This window comes from Saimiri boliviensis, chromosome 14 (genome assembly GCF_048565385.1).
Source record: "Saimiri boliviensis isolate mSaiBol1 chromosome 14, mSaiBol1.pri, whole genome shotgun sequence".
In the NCBI taxonomy this organism is placed as follows: Eukaryota; Metazoa; Chordata; class Mammalia; order Primates; family Cebidae; genus Saimiri; species Saimiri boliviensis.
Window position 1 is genome coordinate 17,837,177 of NC_133462.1, and position 21,379 is coordinate 17,858,555.

General features: G+C 55.7%; 1 protein-coding gene across 6 annotated transcripts in view; it reads right to left on the bottom strand.

Annotated features, from left to right (window-relative positions):
• ACTN4 (actinin alpha 4) overlaps window positions 1–21,379 on the bottom strand; it is an 86,592-nt gene that overhangs the window by 8,902 nt on the left and 56,311 nt on the right. For 3 of the 6 annotated variants that reach the window (XM_074386393.1, XM_074386391.1, XM_074386395.1), the window contains exons 2-11: window positions 20,678–20,792; window positions 20,323–20,442; window positions 15,498–15,584; window positions 14,406–14,493; window positions 12,098–12,176; window positions 10,796–10,877; window positions 8,947–9,032; window positions 5,779–5,871; window positions 3,067–3,297; window positions 2,341–2,488 (exon numbers count right to left, since the gene is read on the bottom strand). In XM_074386393.1, coding sequence (XP_074242494.1) covers window positions 2,341–2,488; window positions 3,067–3,297; window positions 5,779–5,871; window positions 8,947–9,032; window positions 10,796–10,877; window positions 12,098–12,176; window positions 14,406–14,493; window positions 15,498–15,584; window positions 20,323–20,442; window positions 20,678–20,792 — 1,129 coding nt within the window. Of the gene's footprint in view, window positions 1–2,340; window positions 2,489–3,066; window positions 3,298–5,778; window positions 5,872–8,946; window positions 9,033–9,971; window positions 10,058–10,795; window positions 10,878–12,097; window positions 12,177–14,405; window positions 14,494–15,497; window positions 15,585–20,322; window positions 20,443–20,677; window positions 20,793–21,379 lie in introns of all 6 variants that reach the window. The other 3 variants (XM_074386392.1, XM_003937451.4, XM_074386394.1) reach the window with 1 other exon arrangement.

A 21,379-nucleotide genomic window follows, 5' to 3' on the forward strand; every position in this document is an offset into this window, starting at 1 on the left:
ATGGAGCCAGTACCAGCCTCACCCCAGCCTCTACTGGTCTCATCTGGCAGGCACCTGCCAGCCTCCCCCAAGGATTGGGCCTGGCATTGATGGGCAAGAAGTGGGCAGCCTGGGAGACTCTGGCTCCACCGGCCTGGCTGCCCATCCCCAGGACAGAAGGCTGAGCGACAAGGCAGCCTTGCAATTCCCTTCTCCAACTGCTTCCTCCCAGGGGTGGGAACCAGAAACAGCAGGTGATGGCTCCCTCTGCCTCAGCAGAGTCCCAGCAAGGGTGTGGGCAGTGGGCCATGGCCACGGCTGCCGGGGATCCAGGCCAAGGGGCAGCCAGAGCAGGGACAAGGGGTCACTGGGGGCTGGTCATATTGTCAGGAAATCAAGTCCCTCAGAAGCATCGATGGTGACCCTCCCACTGCAGGCTGTGGGGGATGGTAGGGGCATGGAGTGACAGTGGCCCACCCACCCCAGGGCGGAGGAGGCCACTGAGACCCGACCCTGGGTGTGGAGGGCCCGTCTGTCCTGTTTCGAATAACTGCTGCTTCAGAGGACAGAGGCTGTGGGTCTTGGGATTGAGTGGGCCGGCCTGCCTGGGGGCTCTAGCAGATGCCATGGGCAGAGCCAGGTGGATGTCCAGCCAGGCAGGGGTGGAGCAGAGATGTGTGGAGGCCACTGAACCAGTTGGGCCCTGGCCAGAGACTGAGCCAACTTCTAAATGCCTCAGGTGAAGGCTGCCCCAGAGCCCTTCCCACGGGAGGAGTGCTGGGTGGGGCCACCACACCCAGCCCCTCGGCATCAGGAAACCATCTGCAGGGTCTCACAGAGCCCTGGAGAGGGACTGAAGAGCTGACAGGTGGGCAGAAAGACCCTCAGAAGAGACAGCCACATGGCGACACTCAGGCCTCCATGGATAAGGATGGCAGGAGCCACTTGAGCTATCTGTTGAATGAACGAGTGAATCTGTGAATGGATAGAGACCATCCTCCCACACAAGGTGGCACCAGTGCCAACATGCTCTCCTCACACAGGTGCCTTTCTGCAAGGCAAGAGGGAAGCGCAGCGCCTGGCCAGGCCAGGCCCTTCCTCCCTCACCGTCTGTGCTCTCATCTGCCATCTTTCCTGGCAGCAAAAGGTCTGGGGTACTGGGACTGGCAGCTGCTGCAGGCAAAACAGGCTGAGCTCATGTAAGGAGGGCACAAGCTGGGCTGTGGGCAGGGCTGCGGGCTGTGTGAAGCTGTACTCTCATGCAGGCTGGGGTAGGGAGGGGTGAGAAACCGAGCTGAAGAACTCAAGGAAGGGCTCATCGGGACAGAGTGGTGGCCGGACGGCCAGGGAGAAAGCACTGGGAAGGAGGTGGCCAGAATGGGAGAGGAGTCCTATGGGTGGCCCCTGTGGCTCTCCCAGGCACTGGCAGCTTTCTGAATGCTTCCAGACCCCTGGGATCTGGAATCTCAACCTTGGTGTGACCTGAAGGAGGGCCAGGGACGTGATGGAATCCCACATCCGGAGCCAAGGGCCAGGCAGCTGCAGGGCTGCCGAAAACAGAAAGCGTTACGGGCGTTTAGGAGAAGCCTCCTGCAGGGGGAGCCAGGCCTTGGAAGGAGGCCCTGGGAAGGGATGGGAGGTAGCAGGAGTTCACAGGTGGGCCATGGGGAAGGGTGGGCTGAGGGCGGTGTCTGTGGTTCCAGGTGGGAGAGGGGAGCTGACTGAACACAGGGTGCCAGGGATGGGAGAGGCCTGCCCCACATGCTCGCCCTGGTTGGGGAAGACAGGCAGAGGGAACGGGCCCACCTGTAAGAAATCTCTGAGGTCAGGGCAGACTGGGCAACAAAGAGGACCTGGCCCCAGAATGGTCCCTGGGGCTGGAGGGACCCAAAGCAGCATTTCTTTTTTTTTTTTTTTTTTTGAGACAGGGTCTTGCTCTGTCACCCAGGCTGGGGTGCAATGGGACAATCACAGCACACTGTAGCCTCGACCTCCCTGGCTCAATTGATCCTCCCACCTCAGCTTCCTGAATAGCTGGGACCACAGGTGTGTACCCCATGCCTAATTTTTTACATTATTTTTAAATTTTTTGTATAGACAGGGTCTTGCTATGTTGCCCAAGCTGGTCTCAAACTCCTGGGCTCAAGTGATCCTCCTGCCTTGGCCTGCCAAAGTGCTGGGATTACAGGTGTAAGCCACTGCACCTAGCTCTAAAGCAGCATTTCTGACACTCACACTCCCAAGCAGCAAGAAAGGGTGCCCGAGAAACAGACGCAACACAGTGGAGGCTGTATGTGCACACTCACGCGTGACTGAGACCGGAAGGGAGCGAGGGAGCGAGGGAGCGGGGCTGGGCCGTACCATCAGTCCAGGCCTCATGGATGGAGGCCTTCTGCCGGAACTTCTCTGCCAGGTGGTCGAGCCGCTCCAGCCTGCGGATCTCATTCAGCAGCCACTCCTCGTAGCCCTTCTCAGCCTGCTCCAAGTGCTGCCATCCGTTGTTGATGTCCTGGGGCGGGGCAGGGGCAGGCAGGGCTATCACAGGGGAACAGGGGCACCCAGGCCGATGTCTCCGAGGGATGCTGATGGTAAGTTGGCAGAACTTGGCTGGGGTCATGGCTTGCCATGCTTTGCTATTATATCTGGATGCCTACACAAGGCCCAGCACTAGACAGGTACAATCAATTCTGGATTAACAAACTCAATGGGTAAACAGGTGAGTGCATGAATGAATGGATAAATGCCACAGATGGGGTGGCGGTAACCACCCAGAGCACACTGCCCCTCTGCTGATGAAGGGCCTCAAGCACACGGTGGTCCTATAGTCATGGCAGACCAGGACTCCAAATTCATACAACTCCACACCCAGATAACCCATGGCATGGATTTGGGTATAAAACCCTCGGTGTAAAACTCAGTGAGTGAGGGCCAAAGGGGAGCACAGTGCTCAGTGAAGCGTGCCTCTCCCCACCCCTGCATCCTAAAGGCCGTGCCAAGTCCCATAGGCAGTTCTAGAGCTGCCTCTGCCCCTCACAGCTACTCCTGGGTTCAGCAGGGCACCCCACCCCCGTGAATCCTGGCACTTACCGAGACCATCTTGCCCTCAGAGGGCATGAAGGCCGGCCGGTTGCTGAGGCGCAGCTTGGTCTGCAGCGTGTTGAAGTTGATCTCCAGCTGGCACTTCTCCTGCACCTTGGGTGGCTTGTGCACACGCCGGTAGTCTCGGAAGTCCTCCAGCTTCTGCTGCATCTCCTGGATGGTCTTCTGGGGCACGCGGTCCTCCAGCCAGGGGATGGTGCGCCGGATCCACTCCAGGAGCTGTAGGCCCGCAGAAGCCAGGGTGGCCTTTGTGGGGGGCCCTCAGATTGCTAACAGGCTGCCCCCTAGCTTATGGGCACATGGGATCTGGATCTTTGAGGACCCCACCTTAGGGGCTGCCCCTGCTCCCCAGCCCAACTTCTCCACGATTCCTGCTGGAACGCCCCACCTGGAATTCTGGGAACGTGAGTCCCTCCCCATCCCTACACCACCGTACTCTTCCCTTGTTTCTCCCTGTTCATGCCTCAGGTCCTCGCTTTGTCATCCAGGCTACAGCAGTCATCCAAGCTGCAGTGGCAGCTTCAATCTCCCGGGCTCAAGCCATCCTTCCACCTCAGCCTCCCAAGTATTTGGGATACAAGTGCCTGCCTCCAAGCCTGGCTGACTTTCACTTTAAGTTTTTATAGAGAAGGGAGGTCTCCATATGCTACCCAGGCTGGTCTTGAACTCCTAGCCTCAAGCAATCCCACTTTAGCCTCCCAAAGTGGTGGGATAACAGGGGTGAACCACCATGCCTGGCCTATGCCTTTGCTCTTAGTCTTTTTCCTCAGGTCTAGAGGGCAGACCTCCATCCCATGCCCCCTCAAAAGAGGTCCCCTTCTGTGCTGTCCCATGCCCCATTACTGCTGTCTTCACTGAGCTCCAAGCTGTCTAAGTGCCTCAAGGGCAAGGCCAGCAGGCGCGCAGGGCTCAGTCTGGTTAGGCCAGTGTGTGCACTGGGGCTGGGGCATAAATTAGAAAATAAAATTGAAAAAGAAATGAACACGTACTTTTAGGAGCTATTTAGATCTCTGATGGAGTAAGGAAGGGTAACAAACAATTGGACATTCTAAAACAATTCTAGGCTGGATGTGGTGGCTCACGCCTGTAATCCCACCACTTCGGGAGGCTGAGGCAAGCAGATTACCTGAGGTCAGGAGTTCCAGATCAGCCTGACCAACATGGTGAAATGCCATCTCAACTAAAAAGTTACAAAAATTAGCCAGGCCTGATGGTGTGTGCTTGTAATCCCTGCTACTCAGGAGGCTAAGGCAGGAAAACTACTTGAACCCGGGAGGCAGAGGTTGCAGTGAGCAAAGATCACACCATTGCACTCCAGCCTGGGTGACAAGAGTGAAACTCCATCTCAAAAAAATAAAATAATAAAACAATTCTAGAATAATAAAATCAGCTATCTGCCAGCACAGAGAAACTCAGAGAAGTGGTTCCCAAATGCCAACTTCTGGCAAAGTGAGAAATCAAGGACAGAAATACCTCTGTGTGCATACATCGTGAGGCGTGTTGCCAGCTGCCCTTTCTTGGCAACGGCTGGGGTTCCAAGAATAACCTTTTTACCTTATCTTGGTGTTAGAAGTGCTGGTGGTAACAGATGGTGGTGTTTCTTTTTAAAACATCCATAACTTGGCAAAGTAAAAACCTGGCCACCTTAGGTTGGACATCAAATAGTTTTTCAAATTTTCCTGGTCCATGAGATTACAAAATTTGGGAACCACTGGTTCTAGAAGAGCAGGCAAACCACTGCTCTTTGGGAACTTAAATTACTTTATTTTATTTAGACAGAGTCCTGCTCTGTCATCCAGGCTGGAGTGCAGTGGCACAATCTCAGCTCACTGAAACCTCTGCCTCCCAGGTTCAAGTGATTCTCCTGCCTCAGCCTCTCGATTAGCTGGGACTACAGGCGTATGTCATCACGCCCGGCTAAGTTTTGTATTTTTGGTAGAGATGGGAGTTTCACCATGTTGGCCAGGCTGGTCTCAAACTTCTGACCTCAAGTGATCTGCCATCTTTGGCTTCCCAAAGTACTGGATTACATGCGTGAGCCACTGTGCCTGGTCTAATTTTATTTTTTAAATATGGAGATTTCAAAAATGAAGAGCCTCCAGAAGAAATCTGCTAACCACCCTTATTGCCAACTGAAGCATTGGGTTTGAGCTCTGGAGCAGGACTGTGTAGGTTTGAAGCCCAGCTCTCTTGTCTCACCAGCCCCATAACAGCAGGCCTGACCCTCCCTAGGCCTCAGTCTCCTCACTTGGAAACGAGGTAATCTGAGTTCCCATCTTGCTGGGCTGCTCATGAAGTGCCTGCACACAGCCTGCTACCCTCCCAGTTCCCAGGCCCCTCTCCATCCTTCTGAATCGCTCTCTCCAGGGCCAGGGCACGGGAACAGGGGCTTTCACAAAGCTCTCTGGGTGATTCTAAAGCACTGAGGTGCCCAGGAAACACTGTCCCTGAGCATCTCTGTAGGAACTCAAGCTCGGGGGCCCAGGGGCTGTGTGGCAAGGTAGCTACTGATCTGAACCTTCACCTTGTGGAACCAAATGGAGAGATCAGACACTGGCTGACTCACACCCAATGGTCTGTCACTGCAAGGCCTTTTCTGGGTCACCTCACTGCCAGACCTGCTTTCCCACTGCAGGAGTCACAGTAACCTCTGGCTGAGGGTAACAAGGTGGCCCTGATTTTCACTGGGGGGACACTCACATCGCTGGCCAGCTTCTCGTAGTCCTCCATCAGGTGCTCATTCTCCTGGTTGACAGCCAGCACCTTGCAGATCCGGTTGGCAGCAGTTTCAGCCTGGAGGGGAGCACACAGTCAGGGCTGCCTGGGGCTGGCCACCCTCCCTCCTGATAGTCATGTCCTTTGAAAGCTGCGGGTCCATGGCCCACAGAATTCCCCCCAGAGGGGAAGGAGAGGAAGCTCAGCTCAGCAAGATGGTACCCTGTCCCAACAGGCCTTGTTGGCATCCTCACTGCCAACTGCAAAATGCCCCTGTCCAGAAAGCCCAGACCCGGCAGGCACCGAGGGTTGGGGAGCCCTCCCTCTGCTGCTCGCGAGCCCTCTAGTGCCCCACACAGAGAAGGGTGAGGCTGGGCCGGTTAGCTGTGTTGGACCTAAGACTGCAGCGGAGTCTCTCCCGGTAGGAAAGTGAACAGATGGGAGGCTGAGAGATGGAGAGCTGGGGGAAGCGGAGCAGGAGTGACCAGATCCCAGAGGAGCCTGGTGGTCCGTACACAGGAGCACACTCAGGCCTGTCCTCTCTGCTGCCCTTGGAGGCAGTGTTAACAGGAGCTCCAGGGGGCAGAAGTCACCATCTTGGGGGCATAAGAGTGCTGGGGCTTTGGAGGGCAGGAGTGGTGGACCCAGTCCCTGGACCTCAACTACAAGAGAAAGTTGTGCCCTGTCCTGCTGGGGAGCAGTGAACAGTATTGGGGTGGGGGCACACACAGGGAGAGGAAAGACCAGGTACCTTTCAGGAAGCACAGAAAGGGTCCAAGAAGAGGAGTTGAAACGGCAACAGAACAGGAACAGAAAGAGTGAGGAGGGTCTACAGAGTGATGGGGAAGGAAATGGAGAGGCTTGGCCGATGGCTCGGAGCCAGCGCTGCAGGCAGCAACGCCCAGCCTCTCCCCTCCACACGAGGCACCTGGAGACAGGCGAGGAGGTGGGGGGCAGCTGGGGCTCATGTGAGCACACGCACGCACGTGCACACCCCATGCCATGCTGCAGGACACACACCCAGGGCCCCAGGCAGTACTCCTTGGAGATGAGGTCCAGGAGGTTCCTCGGCTAATGAACATGGGCCCCAGAGCAGTGTGGGAAACACAGCCAGGGCTGCAGCTTGTGGGGGTCACAGAGGTCAGTCCCTGACTCCTAACTTGGCAGGGACAACTGGCACCCGAAACTCAAGTCCACTCTGTGAGCATGGGGCTGCTGTGGGGGCAGGGGAATCATGTTTCACCACTGAGTTCCCGCAACCAGCTCAGGGCTGGGGTGCTAGCGGTGCTCAAGGTTGCTGAATGAATGAGTGAATAAAGGAATGAGGTGGGAATGCTTCAGTGACTAGAAATTAATGATCATGACAGAATGGACACACCAGCACTAGGCCTGGGGTTCACTCTGCGTTTATAAAGCACGAACCTCAGACAGCACTCTGGCAAGAGCTTGGACTGGGTCTTTGGGGAAACGACCCCACGGGAGCAGAGCATGACGAGGCTGTCCCAAGGAGCACACAGGCTGAGGTACCCAACACTTTCCTTCCTGACTGGCCAGCACCCTGCAGCCAAGCCTCTGCTTCCCCTTCAGGAGAGGGGCCTGGTACCTTAGCACCCTCCCATGCTCTGACCTGGGGTCGCCTGCCAGTCCCTGTTCCCCCAAATCCCTGAGCCTACAGACTGGAGTTCAGCCGTAAGCACCGGGGAGCAGTGCGGATAGAAAAAAAAGCAATCTGGTGGGCCGGGAGCTGGCTTGGGGCCCACAGGGGTGAGTTCAACAGCAAACGTGCGGTTAGTTGCGGTCTGTGGTGAGGAATCGTCCATTGCTGCCCGTCCCTGCCCACCTTCCTGCAGGGGTGTGGGTTAGGGGGTCTTCCCTCCACCTTCCCAGCCAGTGCCCTTCAGTAGAACACTCCAAACATAAGCTGCAATCGCATGCTGAGGTGAAGAGGCGATGAAATGTGCCTTTCTGGCCCAAAGCTGGGAAGAATCACCCTCTCCACGACTGTGACTCCCCAGCTGCCTACAGGGCACCTGTTGTGCCAGGCACTGTGCTAAGCCCTTTACCTGCAGGAGCTCGATTTACCCGAAAACAATCCTGAGACCGAACTATAGCAATGCCCATTTCACAGATGGGGAAGCTGAGGACAAGTGACCTACCCAAAGTCACAGTATCAAGAGGTGGCAGAGTGGGGCCAGGCCAGACTAACGGTGGGTAATGCACCTGCTAGACGGGGGCGCTCAAAGCAGGGGATCCACAGAAGGTATGGTCCCCACCCTCTAGCTTTAGGAACAGCTCTCTGCTTCCCTAAACTTCAATTCCTACTCTCTCAAACGAGGCTAACTGTGCCTAGCTCTCCTGGGGGTATGCACAGGGACCCTCTGGAAGCCTGCACATGTGAAGGCCTTGGAGAGTGCCTAGCATGTAGTACACACTCAATAAACAAGAATCAATTCTGCTGCCTCCTCTGCACCTGTGCCAATGGCTGACACCAAAGGAGGCATTGGGAGTGCCACCTGAGATACTTCAGAGACAACAAGACAAGCAGAGGGAGCAGTGCCCAGGCCTCTGCGTGGATGGTGAGGACATGGCAGGAGCTGCAGGGCAGCATGAGGTCACCCAGGCCCGGGAGGGTGTCCGCTGGCACACACACTCTGCAGGCTCTGTCTGGCCTCTGGAGGGTCAGGACCGTGAGTGCAGTTCGGGCTGCACACGCTGAGCCTTTCCTGGCAGGAAGGGGCTGTAGAACTGGGGTAAAGCCCAGTGCTCTCCATGAAAGGGCTCGGCCGGGGCAGGTAGGCAGCCCTGGTGCAGATGATGGACAGAGTGAGCGGGAATGCCGGGCAGCCAAATACCAGCTCTGCCATTGACTATCATGCAGGGCTTCGGTTTCCCCACCTGAGAGCCTGGGATGCCACCACCCACCTCCCAGGGTGGGCTGTGTTCAAACAGAGAAGGTCTGTGGCTCCTCAGCACAGGCCCAGCACCGGCCAGGCAGGAAACCTACCCCAGGGGACCATTCCAAGCTGGAACCTAGCAGGGTCAGTCTGTGTGGTGTGGCAGCCCGTGACCTGGCCAGGGTTCCAACCACAGATGGCCATGACGGTAAAGGCAGGTCTGTAGCCCCAGCAGTGAGCTGTGCCCGGCCCAGCTCACCTTCTGAGCCCCCGAGAAAGCGTGGTAGAAGCAGGACACGTAAGTCATGATAGCCTTCTCATCTGGCCTCAGAGTGCCCACAATATCTGCACAGAGAGAGAGAGAAAGAGAGAGAAAGGCAGGAGAGAGTGAAAGACGCAGGGAGGGCGGCCGGGCCAGCCCAAGGCTCATGCGGGAGGAAGAGTGCTTGCTCTGGACTGGAAGCCAGCCCCCGGGCCTGTGTGGGCATGCCTTTCGGGGTTTTGCTGAGTCTGAACAGGGCATGTTCCTTTTCTAACCAGGCCTGGGCTGGAGATGTGCTAGCTGCGGGCCCTATAAAGGCAGCTGTGCTTTGGGCTGGAGGAGTCCGTTGCTAAACGATCTGTCTGAAAACGTGAGTGAGCACCTACCATCACGGAGTAAGACCCTAAGGGGCTCCCGTGGCCTCAGAGTGAAACATAGATTTCTTATCCCGCACCACAAGGGTCTTGTGGGGCCTGACCCATCACTGCCTGTCACTCACTCACTCCTTAGCTGGTCCTTGAATAAGCCAAGCTTCTTCCTGTCTCAGGGCCTTCGCTTGTGCTTTATCCTCTGCCTGGAACACCTGTGTCCCAGGCTGCATCTAGCAGCTCCTGCTGCAAGTGCCAGCTCATGTGACCCCTCCACGTTAACAGTGCCAGCTGAAGGTCACCCCAGCCATCTCTGTCCCCCCATCTGGCCCCATGTTCTCTAGTCTACTCCTAGGACAGGCCTGCTGTGTGTCTCTCCCATCAGCATGAAAGTGCCCTGAGAGCGGGAACCTTGCCTAACCCGGTCACCAGGGTATCCTCAGTGCCTGGAAAAAAGCCTGGCACAGACGAGGTACCCGATAGGTGTGTGAGCTAAGGCTGAGAAGGCAGCTACGCCAGGGAATGGGGGGTGGCTTCCAATCGGAGAGAGGCCACTGCCATCTGCAAGAGAAATGAGGTGAGCACGGGAGGTGAGAGGCAGCGGCGGCATTGCGCGGCGGCGGCGAGGAGGGCCTGCCTGGCCCTGCCCGGTACCTTCTGCGCTCCCGAAAACGCATGGTAGAAGCTGGACACATAGGTCATTATGGCCTTCTCGTCGGGCCGGGCCGTGTTCACGATGTCTGCAAGTGAACAACAAGGGTTAAACTGCCCGAGTGGGGCGGAGGGTGGAGGCGTCACTCACTGGAATCCAAGGGCTCCCAAGGCCACAGCCTTGGGGAGAAGGACGGGCAGAGACTCATTACTCCGGTGGGCTCAGCCACACCCTCAGCCCCTCCATCCCCCATGGCTCTGGAAAGGCCAAGGCTGTGGGAAGCAGATTAAAATGAGGCCACTTCCTCTCTCTGAGAATGGCCTCAAGGAGCAGCAGGACAGTCAACTCCACAGGCCTCCAGAGGCCAGAAACACAGGTCCTGGCCAGGGCAGTGCATGGCTGGGAAACGGAGCAAAGCCGGAAAAGGAAAAAACAAAGCACTCTACTCTGGCAGGCCCCATACTCCATGGCTGCTGCAGGTAGGGAGAGGGGGCCAGGGTTGCCCACAGGAAGCTTGAAGTGTCCCCTCAGCCACCTTGCCCTTCCCGACCTTGCAGATATGCAACCCCAGGAGAGCTGATCCTTCAGCCACCTGCCCCCAACCCTTCTCCATCCCTGAAGGCCTCTGGCCTGCCCAGGCTGCCCTCGCTCAGGGCCACACGGCTGTCCCCAGTTCACCTGGATTCATTCAGCCCTTCTCTCGCTGGCTCTGCCAGCTCCCTGAAGTGACCCAAAGCTCTGATGTGCCTACAGGGCCTCGCCCAAGGCTGGCCCTGAACAGATAGGGCCACCAGGAAGCACAGTGCTGGCTGAAGAGATGACTTACCCTCTGCATCCAGCATTTTGGGGATATCGAGGTATTTCTCGGCCACTTCGAAGGCATTGTTCAGGTTGGTGACAGGGTCGTCCTGGAAGGAGGCAAGTGGGGGCAGCAAGAAGAACTCCGTAAGGGCAGTGTCCAGGAGCAGGAGGGAGGCAGGGCTGGCTCAGAGTGAGGGACCCGGCTGGGCTAGGGCTGGGGGTTTCTTCAGGCAGTTCTCCACCACGTGTGTTGTGTGAGCGGAAGGGCACTGCCTGGGTAAATTCAATTCCTACTCACAGGGGCACCTTGTGAAACCTCTGTGGGGCAAACCCTGGGCTTTTCTCTCAAAAAAAGCAAAAAAAAAAAACCAGATGTACTCTTTTCATACAATTTCCAGTCACCTATCGACCCTAGATTAAGCCCCTTGCCCTGAAACTCGGGTTTTCACACTGACCAGAAGTTGTGGGCCAGGCCTCAGAGAGTACTGGAGACCAGGTAGGGGGAGCAACCCCAGAGCTCCAAGGTCCCAATCACCCTTAAGTATCCCCCAGGCCTCTCATGGGCTCCCTACTGCTTACAGGACTAAAGCCCACTGTACCCCAACTCTCCCTGGCCAGGGCCCAGCTCCCTTGCTCGCTGTGCCTGGAATGGGCTAGGTCTGGTCTGGTGCCTCCCCAGGGAAGCCCTCCTCTGGGTCTAAGTTGCTTCTTCTTCCGGGGCCCTTCCTGGCTCCTGATGGCTCAGGGTTCGCCAGCCTTCTCTGCAACACTGCTCTGACCCCATGCCCTGCCACCCCATTTGACCTGAGCATATGTACACAGCCTGTTGTGGGGCTTTGCTTGGACATGGTTTTTGTCCTGCCTTTCCCATGAGGCTAGCAGCTTCTGGTGGGCAGGGCCTGAGTCCATATAGGCTTTGTTCAAGCAAATGAGAATAGGACCCTGCACGGGCAACATGGGTTGGCAGTGATGATTTGGAATTCTTTGCCCTCTTCCCTTTGGGCAGAGAAGGTTCTAGAATCCAGAAGGTTGAGGAAGGGGAGTCATAAAGCATTGCTGGCCAGGTCCTTTAAATAACCCTGGGTTGGTTGCGATGCCATGGAGGGAGACTGGATGGTCCCCGAGGAGAATAAGGGAGGTGAGAGTCAGCCACCAAGCCAGGGGTTTGGGGTTTGGCGGAGCCTGCACAAGGCTCTTCTAGCCCACCCATCTGCGTATAGAACCCAGATCTGGAGGCTGGTGATGGATGAGCACGGGGATGGTGACCCAGAGTTAGGGGGTCAGATAGGGTGCCTGTAGGCCGTCAAGGGGAGCAAGAGACACCCACCTTCCTCAGCTTGTCATACTCAATCAGCTCTGGTCTGTGCCGGTGGATCAGGGCGTTGAAGGCAAGACCGTCCTTCCAGCTGGGGAGGGAAAGGCAAAGGTTATAGGAGGCCCTGCTCACTGTCACAGGAGTGCTGTATGGCCCTATGTACCCATAGCAGTCCTGAGGTCTGGCCTGTGCCAGGTACTACATAGAGACGGTGTGGCAGAGATGCTGCGAGCATGACCTCTGGGGCCAGGCAGTCTGTGATCAAATCCTGACTCTTCCACCTACTGACAGTATGACCTTGGGTAAGCCATGCTATCTTGGTTTCCACATCTGTACAATGGGGATAGTAACATACCTGCTACATAGAGTTGTTGTAGGGATTAAATGAGTAAATGCTTGGATCAGGGCCTGACTCATCACAGCTGCTTTATAACTGCAGCACCCTCCATGGGAGGCCACCCTGAACAGGACAGACTGCTTTTGGGGGGAGGCAGCCACTGCAGGAGGCCAGTGCCTGTGCTGCGTGGCCTCCGCACCCTGGCTGACCCGACTTGCAGGAAGGCCAGTCCATGGGCTGGCTAAACGTTAGACCGTCGCTTGGCATGCAGATCTATGGAGGAAAGGGACCCTCCCCAAGGCCACAAGTTGGTCACATTCTCCTCCCTGAGACCTTCTAAGGGTTGGTTCCCTCTGGGGTCAAGCTCGTGGGACCTCCTGGGGAACTTTCCTCATCTGACTCCCCTGTCTCTGTGCAGCACTTCTCACTGAAGTTACGCTGCAGGATTCCTGGCAGTGGTGTTCATGGCTGGTCCCCGCACTGCGGTGTAAACCTCCCACAAATGGGGACTTTGTTTGGGTGCCACTGTATCTCCACTTTCGGCAGGCAGCGGGCATGCCAGATATTTACTAGTTGAAGAAAGAGAGCGGAAAATATAGAAAGATTCAGCCAGTTAGTGGCAGGAAAAGGAAGACAACACATGGAAAAGTGTGACCAAAGGAGGGACCACATGCAATCAGGTCGAGCACAATGGGAAAGGCTCTCTGCACCCAACAAAGGTCCTGGAGAGCCTGATGCCGCTGCAAATCCCATGAGACCCTGCTCTTCATTCCTAGGCAGGTCCACCCAGGAGACTGTGGAGCCACGGGGCAAACCAGATCTGACCTCAGGGCCGCCCTTAGAGCTGGTACTACCAACCGCTGGGCAGACCCCCCTCTTGCCACACCCTGGACCTCATGTGGCACTGCCCATGCTCGCCTCAGCTAGGGTGACGGTGGACATGTCTCATCTCCCCCTCACCCTGAGGGAAGCAGGTTCATGGTGGAGCTGTGGCTTGTTCATCTTAGCAGCCACAGAGTACATTTTTCCCCAACACTAAATTAACTAGCAACTCTAAAAACAATTCACTTTTGAGCTGTCAAAATAAAGGAATAGGGCAGACGCAGGCAGTGGCTCACATCTGTAATCCCAGCACTTTGGGAGGCTGGGGCAAGAGGACTGCTTGAGCTCAGGAGTTCAAGTCCAGCCTGGGCAAATACTGAGACCCTGTTCCTACTAAAAATAAAAGAAAAAATTAGCCAAGTGTGGCTGTGTGTGCCTGCGGTCCCAGCTACTTGGGAGGCTGAGGCAGGAGGATGACTTGAGCCTAGGCTAAGGCAGCAGTGAGGAGTGATCACATCACTGCACTCCAGCCTGAGTAACAGCGCAAGACCCTGTCTTGGCTGGGCACGGTGGCTCACGCCTGTAATCCCAGTACTTTGGGAGGCCAAAGTGGGCGGATCATGAGGTCAGGAGTTCAAGACCAGCCTGGCCCACATGGTGAAACCCTGTCTCTACTAAAAATACAAAAATTAGCTGGGCATGGTGGCACGTGCTTATAATCTCACCTACTTGGGGGGCTGAGGCAGGAGAATTGCTTTGGGACCCAGGAGGCAGAGGCTGCAATGAGCCGAGATTGCAATACTGCACTCCAGCCTGAGCGACAAGAGTGAAACTCCATCTCAAAAACCTGTCTCAAAAATAAAATGAAGAGCTTTATTGTTGCTTCTGAGAGTCACCTCGCCTGGGGAGGAAGAAGATTCTATAAGGCCAGTGAGAGGGCTGATCTTACTGCCTTCAGCCTGGATGGCTAGGAAACTGTCTCCTCTTCCTCAGAGAGGACCAGGTGACCTTTCCATGGGCTTGTAGGGCTTGTGGTAGGGAAGGGGCTGGCTGAGGGCTGGCATCTCACAGACCACAACAAAAACACAGGAAACAGGGCAGGTAGGAGGAAGAATCTCAGGTTCCAGAGGAACTAAGAGGATGAGCAGGGCTGGTGCTTACCTGATGTGGAAGTTCTGCACATTGACGTTCTTATATGGGGCTGTCTTTCTCTGGCACCAGAGAAGCAGCCCTTCCTTGGCCGAGGTCTCTGCAAAACACACAAGGACAGTGAGCACGGGCTCAAAAATAAACCCTCAGAACTCAGCCCAAGTTGGATGGGACTTTCAGCCTCAGGCCTGGGGACCAAACAAAATCCAAGGAGAGAGGACATCAGTCCTAACACAGCAGCAGTGATAGCAGTGGGACGGCCACTCCCATTCCGGATGCAGAAAAATGATGCCAGGCCTAACTGCCAGGACATATGGCCCAGCCTAATCCTCACGGCCCTGAGGAAAGTCGCTTGACCAGGGTTGCCCCAGGTAGTGATGGCATCAGGGCCTGAATCCATGCCGTGTGCCCAATCACCAAGCCTGTGCCTCTTACTACCAGAACACATTGCCAGACAAGCCCTTGACACCGGCCTTGGCCTCTTTTGAACAAGCTGTGGAGAGGCCTGTGGGGCCCTTCTGTTCTCCATGGACAGCCTGGCTGTCCTCACAGACCAGGAGCCATAAGAGGGCAGAAAGCACATCTCTCCCAGTCATCACTGTGACCTGGCACCCAGGAGCCCCCGTACGCTGGCCCGGGTGGCTCTGCCCATCCTGTGTGCACACAGATGCTTGCAGGGAAGCGAAGTTGTCCATTCCTGGACGTACTGAGCTCCTACTCAGTCCATGGGGGACAAGGTTCAAGGACAGGGATGTCAAGCAGACAATGAACCAGGCCCAGGCCCAACTAGTCTGTTCTGGGATTTGGGTTCCTGGACTGCAAAATGGGCCCAGCCACACTTGGCCACCTCATGAGGGTGGGGTGAGAGTCCACTGAGATGAGGCTGTGAGAGCAAAGGCACTTGGAGGGCATTTGAGCCAAGGGGCGAGTGGCTGGGAGGGGTCTCCCTTCACCTGCCACCCACTGACTACTCCTGCGAGGGCCAGGCCCTGTGAGCGACCCCAAGGAAGCAGCAAAGAGGCCTGAAGCATGAAGACCACACTTCAACTTTCCTCTAATCTGCCCTGACTCAGGGGGAAGGAGGGCTGTGCAGGTGGCTCTCACCTTCCACGGAGATGTCCTGGATGGCGAACCTAAGGATAATGGTCCAGATCATTCCCAGGGTCATCTTTGCATTGCCGTCCACAATCTCTGCACACAGGGAAGAGGGCAGAGGGCAGACGGTTGTTAAAACCAGAGTGAGGCTCCTCCACCCAACCTGAAGGTGGCCTTCCAGCCCCCATCTAGAGAACGGCTTGGAACCATCCCCCAGCTGCATCTCCCCTAGGAGAAAATCCACGGAACAGTCTCTGGACTGCACAGTTCCGCAGCCTCCTGCTGCTGAGCGACTGCAGGCTTCTGGCCATGAGTGTCCCTTGCCCTGCAGCCAGCTCCTTCTCCTGACCCTGCTCAAAAAACTGCTCCTCTGAGAGGCCAGTCCTAGGCACGTGGCCTCCGTTCACACTTCTTCCAACTCAGTGCTGTGTGCATTCTGCCTTCATCTGCGTATCTCCTGACTACAGGGGAGTGCCCTAGGCTTCTGCTCTCAGGGCAAAGGTGGTCTTTTTCATCTCCTGGTCAGCAAATGTGCACTACATGATTTTTATTGTGAATCTGTCCACTTCCTTCCAATCCCACTGCCAATACCCTTATCCAAGCCACTGTCATCTCCAGAGCTCAATGCGGCTGCCTCCTATATACCCTCCCCACCCATAATCCACATCGACACAGCAGCCAGCATGGTCAGTTTTCCTCTTTTGAGACAGGGTCTGGCGGGCTGGAATGCAGTGGTGTAGTCCTAGCTCACTGCAGCCTCCACTGCCTGGACTCAAGCAATCCTCTTGCCTCAGTCTCCCAAGTAGCTGGGACTACAGATGGCATGCCACAACGCCTGGCTACTTTTTAAACTTTTTGTAGGGGCTGGATCTTGCTATGTTGCCCAGGCTGGTCTCAAACTCCTGCTCAAGTGATCTTCCCGCTTTGGCATCCCCAAGTATTGAGATTTGCAGGCATGAGCCACCATGCCTGGCACATAGGGAAAGGGCTTGTCCTAAAGGTCCAGGCCCTGCTATCCTCCCAAAATTCTCTAGGTGCATCCTCTGGGCAAGCCAGGCTCTTTCATGCTTTGAGAAGCTCATACCTTCTGTCCACTCACAAAGCACACCCCCAGCCTGCAACCCCCAACTGGCTGATCCTTCTCATCGTGCAAGCCTCTGCTCATGTCACCTCTCACGGTGACTTCCCTGACTGCCCGTCCCAAGGAGATCACCCACCTGTCACCCCATTCATCTCTCCCTGGCCCCTGTGCTGTCCCCCAGGCATTACCACGTGAAATCACGTGTTGGTTGGACTGTTTACTTGTTCACTGTCTGCCTGCATTCATGAGGGTGGGACTGCTCTGACCACCACTGGATCCAGTGCCTGGAAGGCCAGTAAGGAACAAGCACAGCTGCTGTGTTGTCAGGAAGGGAAGAGCAGGGGCCCGAAACCAGGTGGCCAGGCTGCACGCTTTCTGAACTAACCTAAAAACAAACATTTGCAGCCGAGAGTGGTGGCTTAATCCCAGCACTTGGGAGGCTGAGGCAGGCAGATCACTTGAGGTCAGGAGTTCGATATCAGCCTGGACAAGATGGTGAAACCCCATCTCTATTAAAAATACAAAAATTAGCGCGGTGGCTCAAGCCTGTAATCCCAGCACTTTGGGAGGCCGAGGCGGGTGGATCACGAGATCAAGAGATCGAGACCATCCTGGTCAACATGGTGAAACCCCGTCTCTACTAAAAATACAAAAAATTGGCCGGGCGCGGTGGCTCAAGCTTGTAATCCCAGCACTTTGGGAGGCCGAGGCAGGTGGATCATGAGGTCGAGAGATCGAGACCATCCTGGTCAACATGGTGAAACCCCGTCTCTACTAAAAATACAAAAAATTAGCTGGGCATGGTGGCACATGCCTGTAATCCCAGCTACTCAGGAGGCTGAGGCAGGAGAATTGCCTGAACCCAGGAGGCGGAGGTTGCGGTGAGCCTAGATCGCGCCATTGCACTCCAGCCTGGGTAACAAGAGCGAAACTCCGTCTCAAAAAAAAAAAAAAAAAAAAAATACAAAAAATTAGCTGGGCATGGTGGTGCGTGCCTGTAATCCCAGCTACTCGGGAGGCGGAGGCAGGAGAATTGCCTGAACCCAGGAGGCGGAGGTTGCGGTGAGCCGAGATCGGGCCATTGCACTCCAGCCTGGGTAACAAGAGCGAAACTCCGTTTCAAAAAAAAAAAAAAAAAAAAAAAAAAAATACAAAAATTAGCTGGACATGGTGGCGGGAGACAAGAGAATTGCTTGAGCCCAGGAGGCAGAGGTTGCAGTGAGCCGAGATAGTGCCACTGCACTCCAGCCTAGGCGAAAAGAACGAGACTCCCCCTCAAGAAAAAAAAAGAAATTTTGCTGAAACTTCTCAAAAGAAGAGCTTGGACCACACCTTCTTCAGCCTCAACAACTTAGAGAAAAACCATCTCTGCAAGGCCTAGGGCAGCTGTGTGTCTGCAGCTGGGTGAGAGAAGGGAGTATTTCATCCCAGAGTCCATCAGCCAGGCATGCCTAGGGCAGTCGTTCCCGTTTTGTCAACACGCCAGATGCAAGGGGCATGGTGACATGGCTTCTGAAGAAGACAGAGGGGCTCCACTGATGTAGCTACTCTCAGCGAGGGGCTGGGCAGAGGGGTGAGTTCCAAATCTAACTGCAGAGCTAAAGGCCAAGGACACCACAGGAGACCCTGCTCACCGACCTCTGAGCAGAACACACCAGGGCCGGCTTGCTTGGAAGCAGGTAGAGAGGTCATAAAGAAGATGGGGGACCGGGCGCAGTGGCTCAAGCCTGTAATCCCAGCACTTTGGGAGGCCGAGGTGGGTAGATCACGAGGTCAAGAAATCGAGACCATCCTGGTCAACATGGTGAAACCCCGTCTCTACTAAAAATACAAAAAATCAGCTGGGCATGGTGGCGCATGCCTGTAATCCGAGCTACTCAGGAGGCTGAGGCAGGAGAATTGCCTGAACCCAGGAGGCGGAGGTTGCGGTGAGCCGAGATCGCGCCATTGCACTCCAGCCTGGGTAACAAGAGCGAAACTCCGTCTCAAAAAAAAAAAAAAAAAAAAAAAAAAAAAAAAGAAGAAGATGGGGACCACCTTCCCTGGGGACACACCCAGAGGAAGCGGGGGCTCCATGACCTGGCTCCCACAGCAGAGTCACAGCTTTTGGGTTTTGGGAGAAGGAAATACACTCATTCTGCTGCCTGGAGACAGGGGAGGGACCCAGTGTCCACCCTGTCCTGTGGTTCAGAGCCCCAAACCCAGAAACGGAGCAGTGCCACCTGCCCTTTAGTGCAGAGAGGCGGCTCAAGCCTCAAGGAATCTATGCCATGCACCTCCCGAGGGCCGATTCTGCAGAGCTAAGCAAGGCCGCAGCTCCCCAGCCCAGTGGGTACAGGTGCAGCTGGTCACGGAGGGCTTATGGAGTTCCGGTGAGGCGAAGAGGGCCATGTTTCTCATGACACATCCACCAGCTGCTTCTCTGACGTGCCGCTGTGCCTCTGGCCCCTCTCATCACCCCTACAGGGAAGCCATGCTCCTGCAACTGCCCGACTGTGTGGAAGGACAGGAGGACAGGGTGGGATGGGGTTCTCAGGTACTCTAGGACCCAGGAACGCCTCCATTTGTTCCAAGGCCCCATGATCTCAGGGATTGGGAATGAACCAATTTGGGCATGAAAAGAACAGTTTTAGTCCAAGTTTTTCTCCAAATGAAAACTGATGACTGCCATGGGTCTCTCCTCTAAACCTTTCTGTATTTAAAGACTAGCATCTGAACAAAATAAATGCAGCTGTGAGAAGCAGAAGGCTGGATTAGAGCCCGGAGGAAAGATCCATGCAAGGACAGAAAATCTCAGGGCCTGACTGAATTTTTGGGTTGTGATTTTTTTTAAACGAACACCAACCACCTCGACTGTGGCATGCAAGGCTTGGCACCTCTCCTTGCAGAGGTCCTGGGCTGGGGCAGAGCCTTGGAACTCAGTATACACAATCTGGCCCGGAGTCTTGGCCAAACTCTCAGGCCCCTGTCATTAATGGCAATTAGTTTTGTTTTTCTAAAAGCTGGGACAACATGGATGTCAGGGTGAAGAAACGCTGCTCTGACTAATGAGCGGAACTGCGGGCTCAGGCTGCTGGGGAGTTTCTGGGCTCCATCAGGCCTTGCCTGTCTCTAAAAGCACCTGGGAGCTCAGACCAGGCATCCTGCTGAGAGTCCGCTCCACTGCTCTAGTGAGGTGGTGGACTGTGGTCCTGGTTATCTACATGGGGCCCAGGAGGATCCTCAGGTGGTCAGAGGCCAAACTCTCCAAGCCTGTGCATGCAGGGCAAAGTCTGAGTACTGACCTTTGGCCATGCACTCCCTGCCCCAATGCCTGACACAGGGCCTCCAGTCCCCTTCTCTGATTCCAGGCAGGGAATAATGGCAAAGGTGTTCCTGGTACAGAGAGAGGCCATGGCACGAATTTGTCCCTGTCTGCTAAGCCTGGCCCAAGGAGAACCAGTGAGGGTGACCTGAGTCCGAGTCAAAACCATGCCTCCCCCTGCAGAAGCCACCACCCCTCGTAATCGGGTGGGTTATACTTTCCAGATTTGGACTGCGCCCCCTGGATTTTCCCGAGGGGTTGGGGGAGCTTATGGGCCCAGCATCGTATCAAGAGCAGTCGTTGTGATCATTGATGAGTATGTACTGGGGCTTTGAGTGCCCCAAGTGCCCTGCCAACAACAAAACTTCTCTTCAGAATGCAGATGTCGTGCCTCAGAGCCTGAAGGTCAGAAACTGAGCAGGACCCTGGCTGCCCCATCTCCAGCTCACCTTCTGCCCCAATGGAGACCAGCTTGACGCCTTTGCTGGCAATAAAGTCCAGCGCTTTGTTCACGTTGTTGATTTTGTGCACTCTCATCTTCCCCCGCTCCGGCTTAGGTAACCGCTCCCCTGAGAAATAGACAAAGAGAGAAGCTAAGAGTTTCCTCTGTTCTCCGAAACCAGGTCCCCCTCCTGGCCCACCAAACCACTCCAGCCCCACCCACGAGGCTGCTGTGCAGCTGTTAAGGGGTCCCCTCTCATCCCCAGGAGCAACAGGACAGCTGGGTGGGCAGCATCTCTGGAGACTGCCGTGGCTGAGCACCTGTGCCAGCGCTGGGCAGCACTGCGTGGCTGGGAGCCTCACCTGATATGACCTCCAGGAGCAGCATGAGCTTGAGCCCATCTCGGAAGTCCTCATCGATGTTCTCGATCTGTGTGCCTGCCTTCCGCAGGTGGGAGTTGCACCACGCAGTGAAGGTCTGGGGAAGCAGAACAAAGGGTGGTGCACAGGGTCAGCCTGGCCATCGGAGCTCTCTCCACACACCTGCTGGGCCCCAGCCCCGACCTCAGGAGAACCGCAACTGCCACACAGCACTTGCCGACACCGTCCATGCCCAAGACACACAATCTTTCTGATCCTCACAGTGACCCTGGGAGGCAGACTTGAGGAAACTGAAGCTCAGGGTAGTTAACGACCCACCACAAGATCATCCAGGTGGTAAGTGGCAGAGCTTGGATTTGACCCAAGTCTGTCCATTTTGGCAACATGTGTTTTCCACACCCACAAGCTGCCTCGAGGAAACCCAGTACACATATCAGACAAAAGTGCCTCAGCCTGCCACCTGCTCACTTTGTCACACGAACACGACTGAGCACCAGGCTCGGTGGTGGGGAATCAACAGGTTGGGTCCCTGCCCTCAAGGGGCTTATGTTTTCTTGATGAAGGTCAGCCCTTCATCTGCCAGGCAGACCCACAGGCCTCAGCTAGACCCTGGCTTCCTTGACCCAGAGCCACTCCTCTCAGGCAGGAGCTCAGGCTGCCACATTCCAATCACTTACACAGATA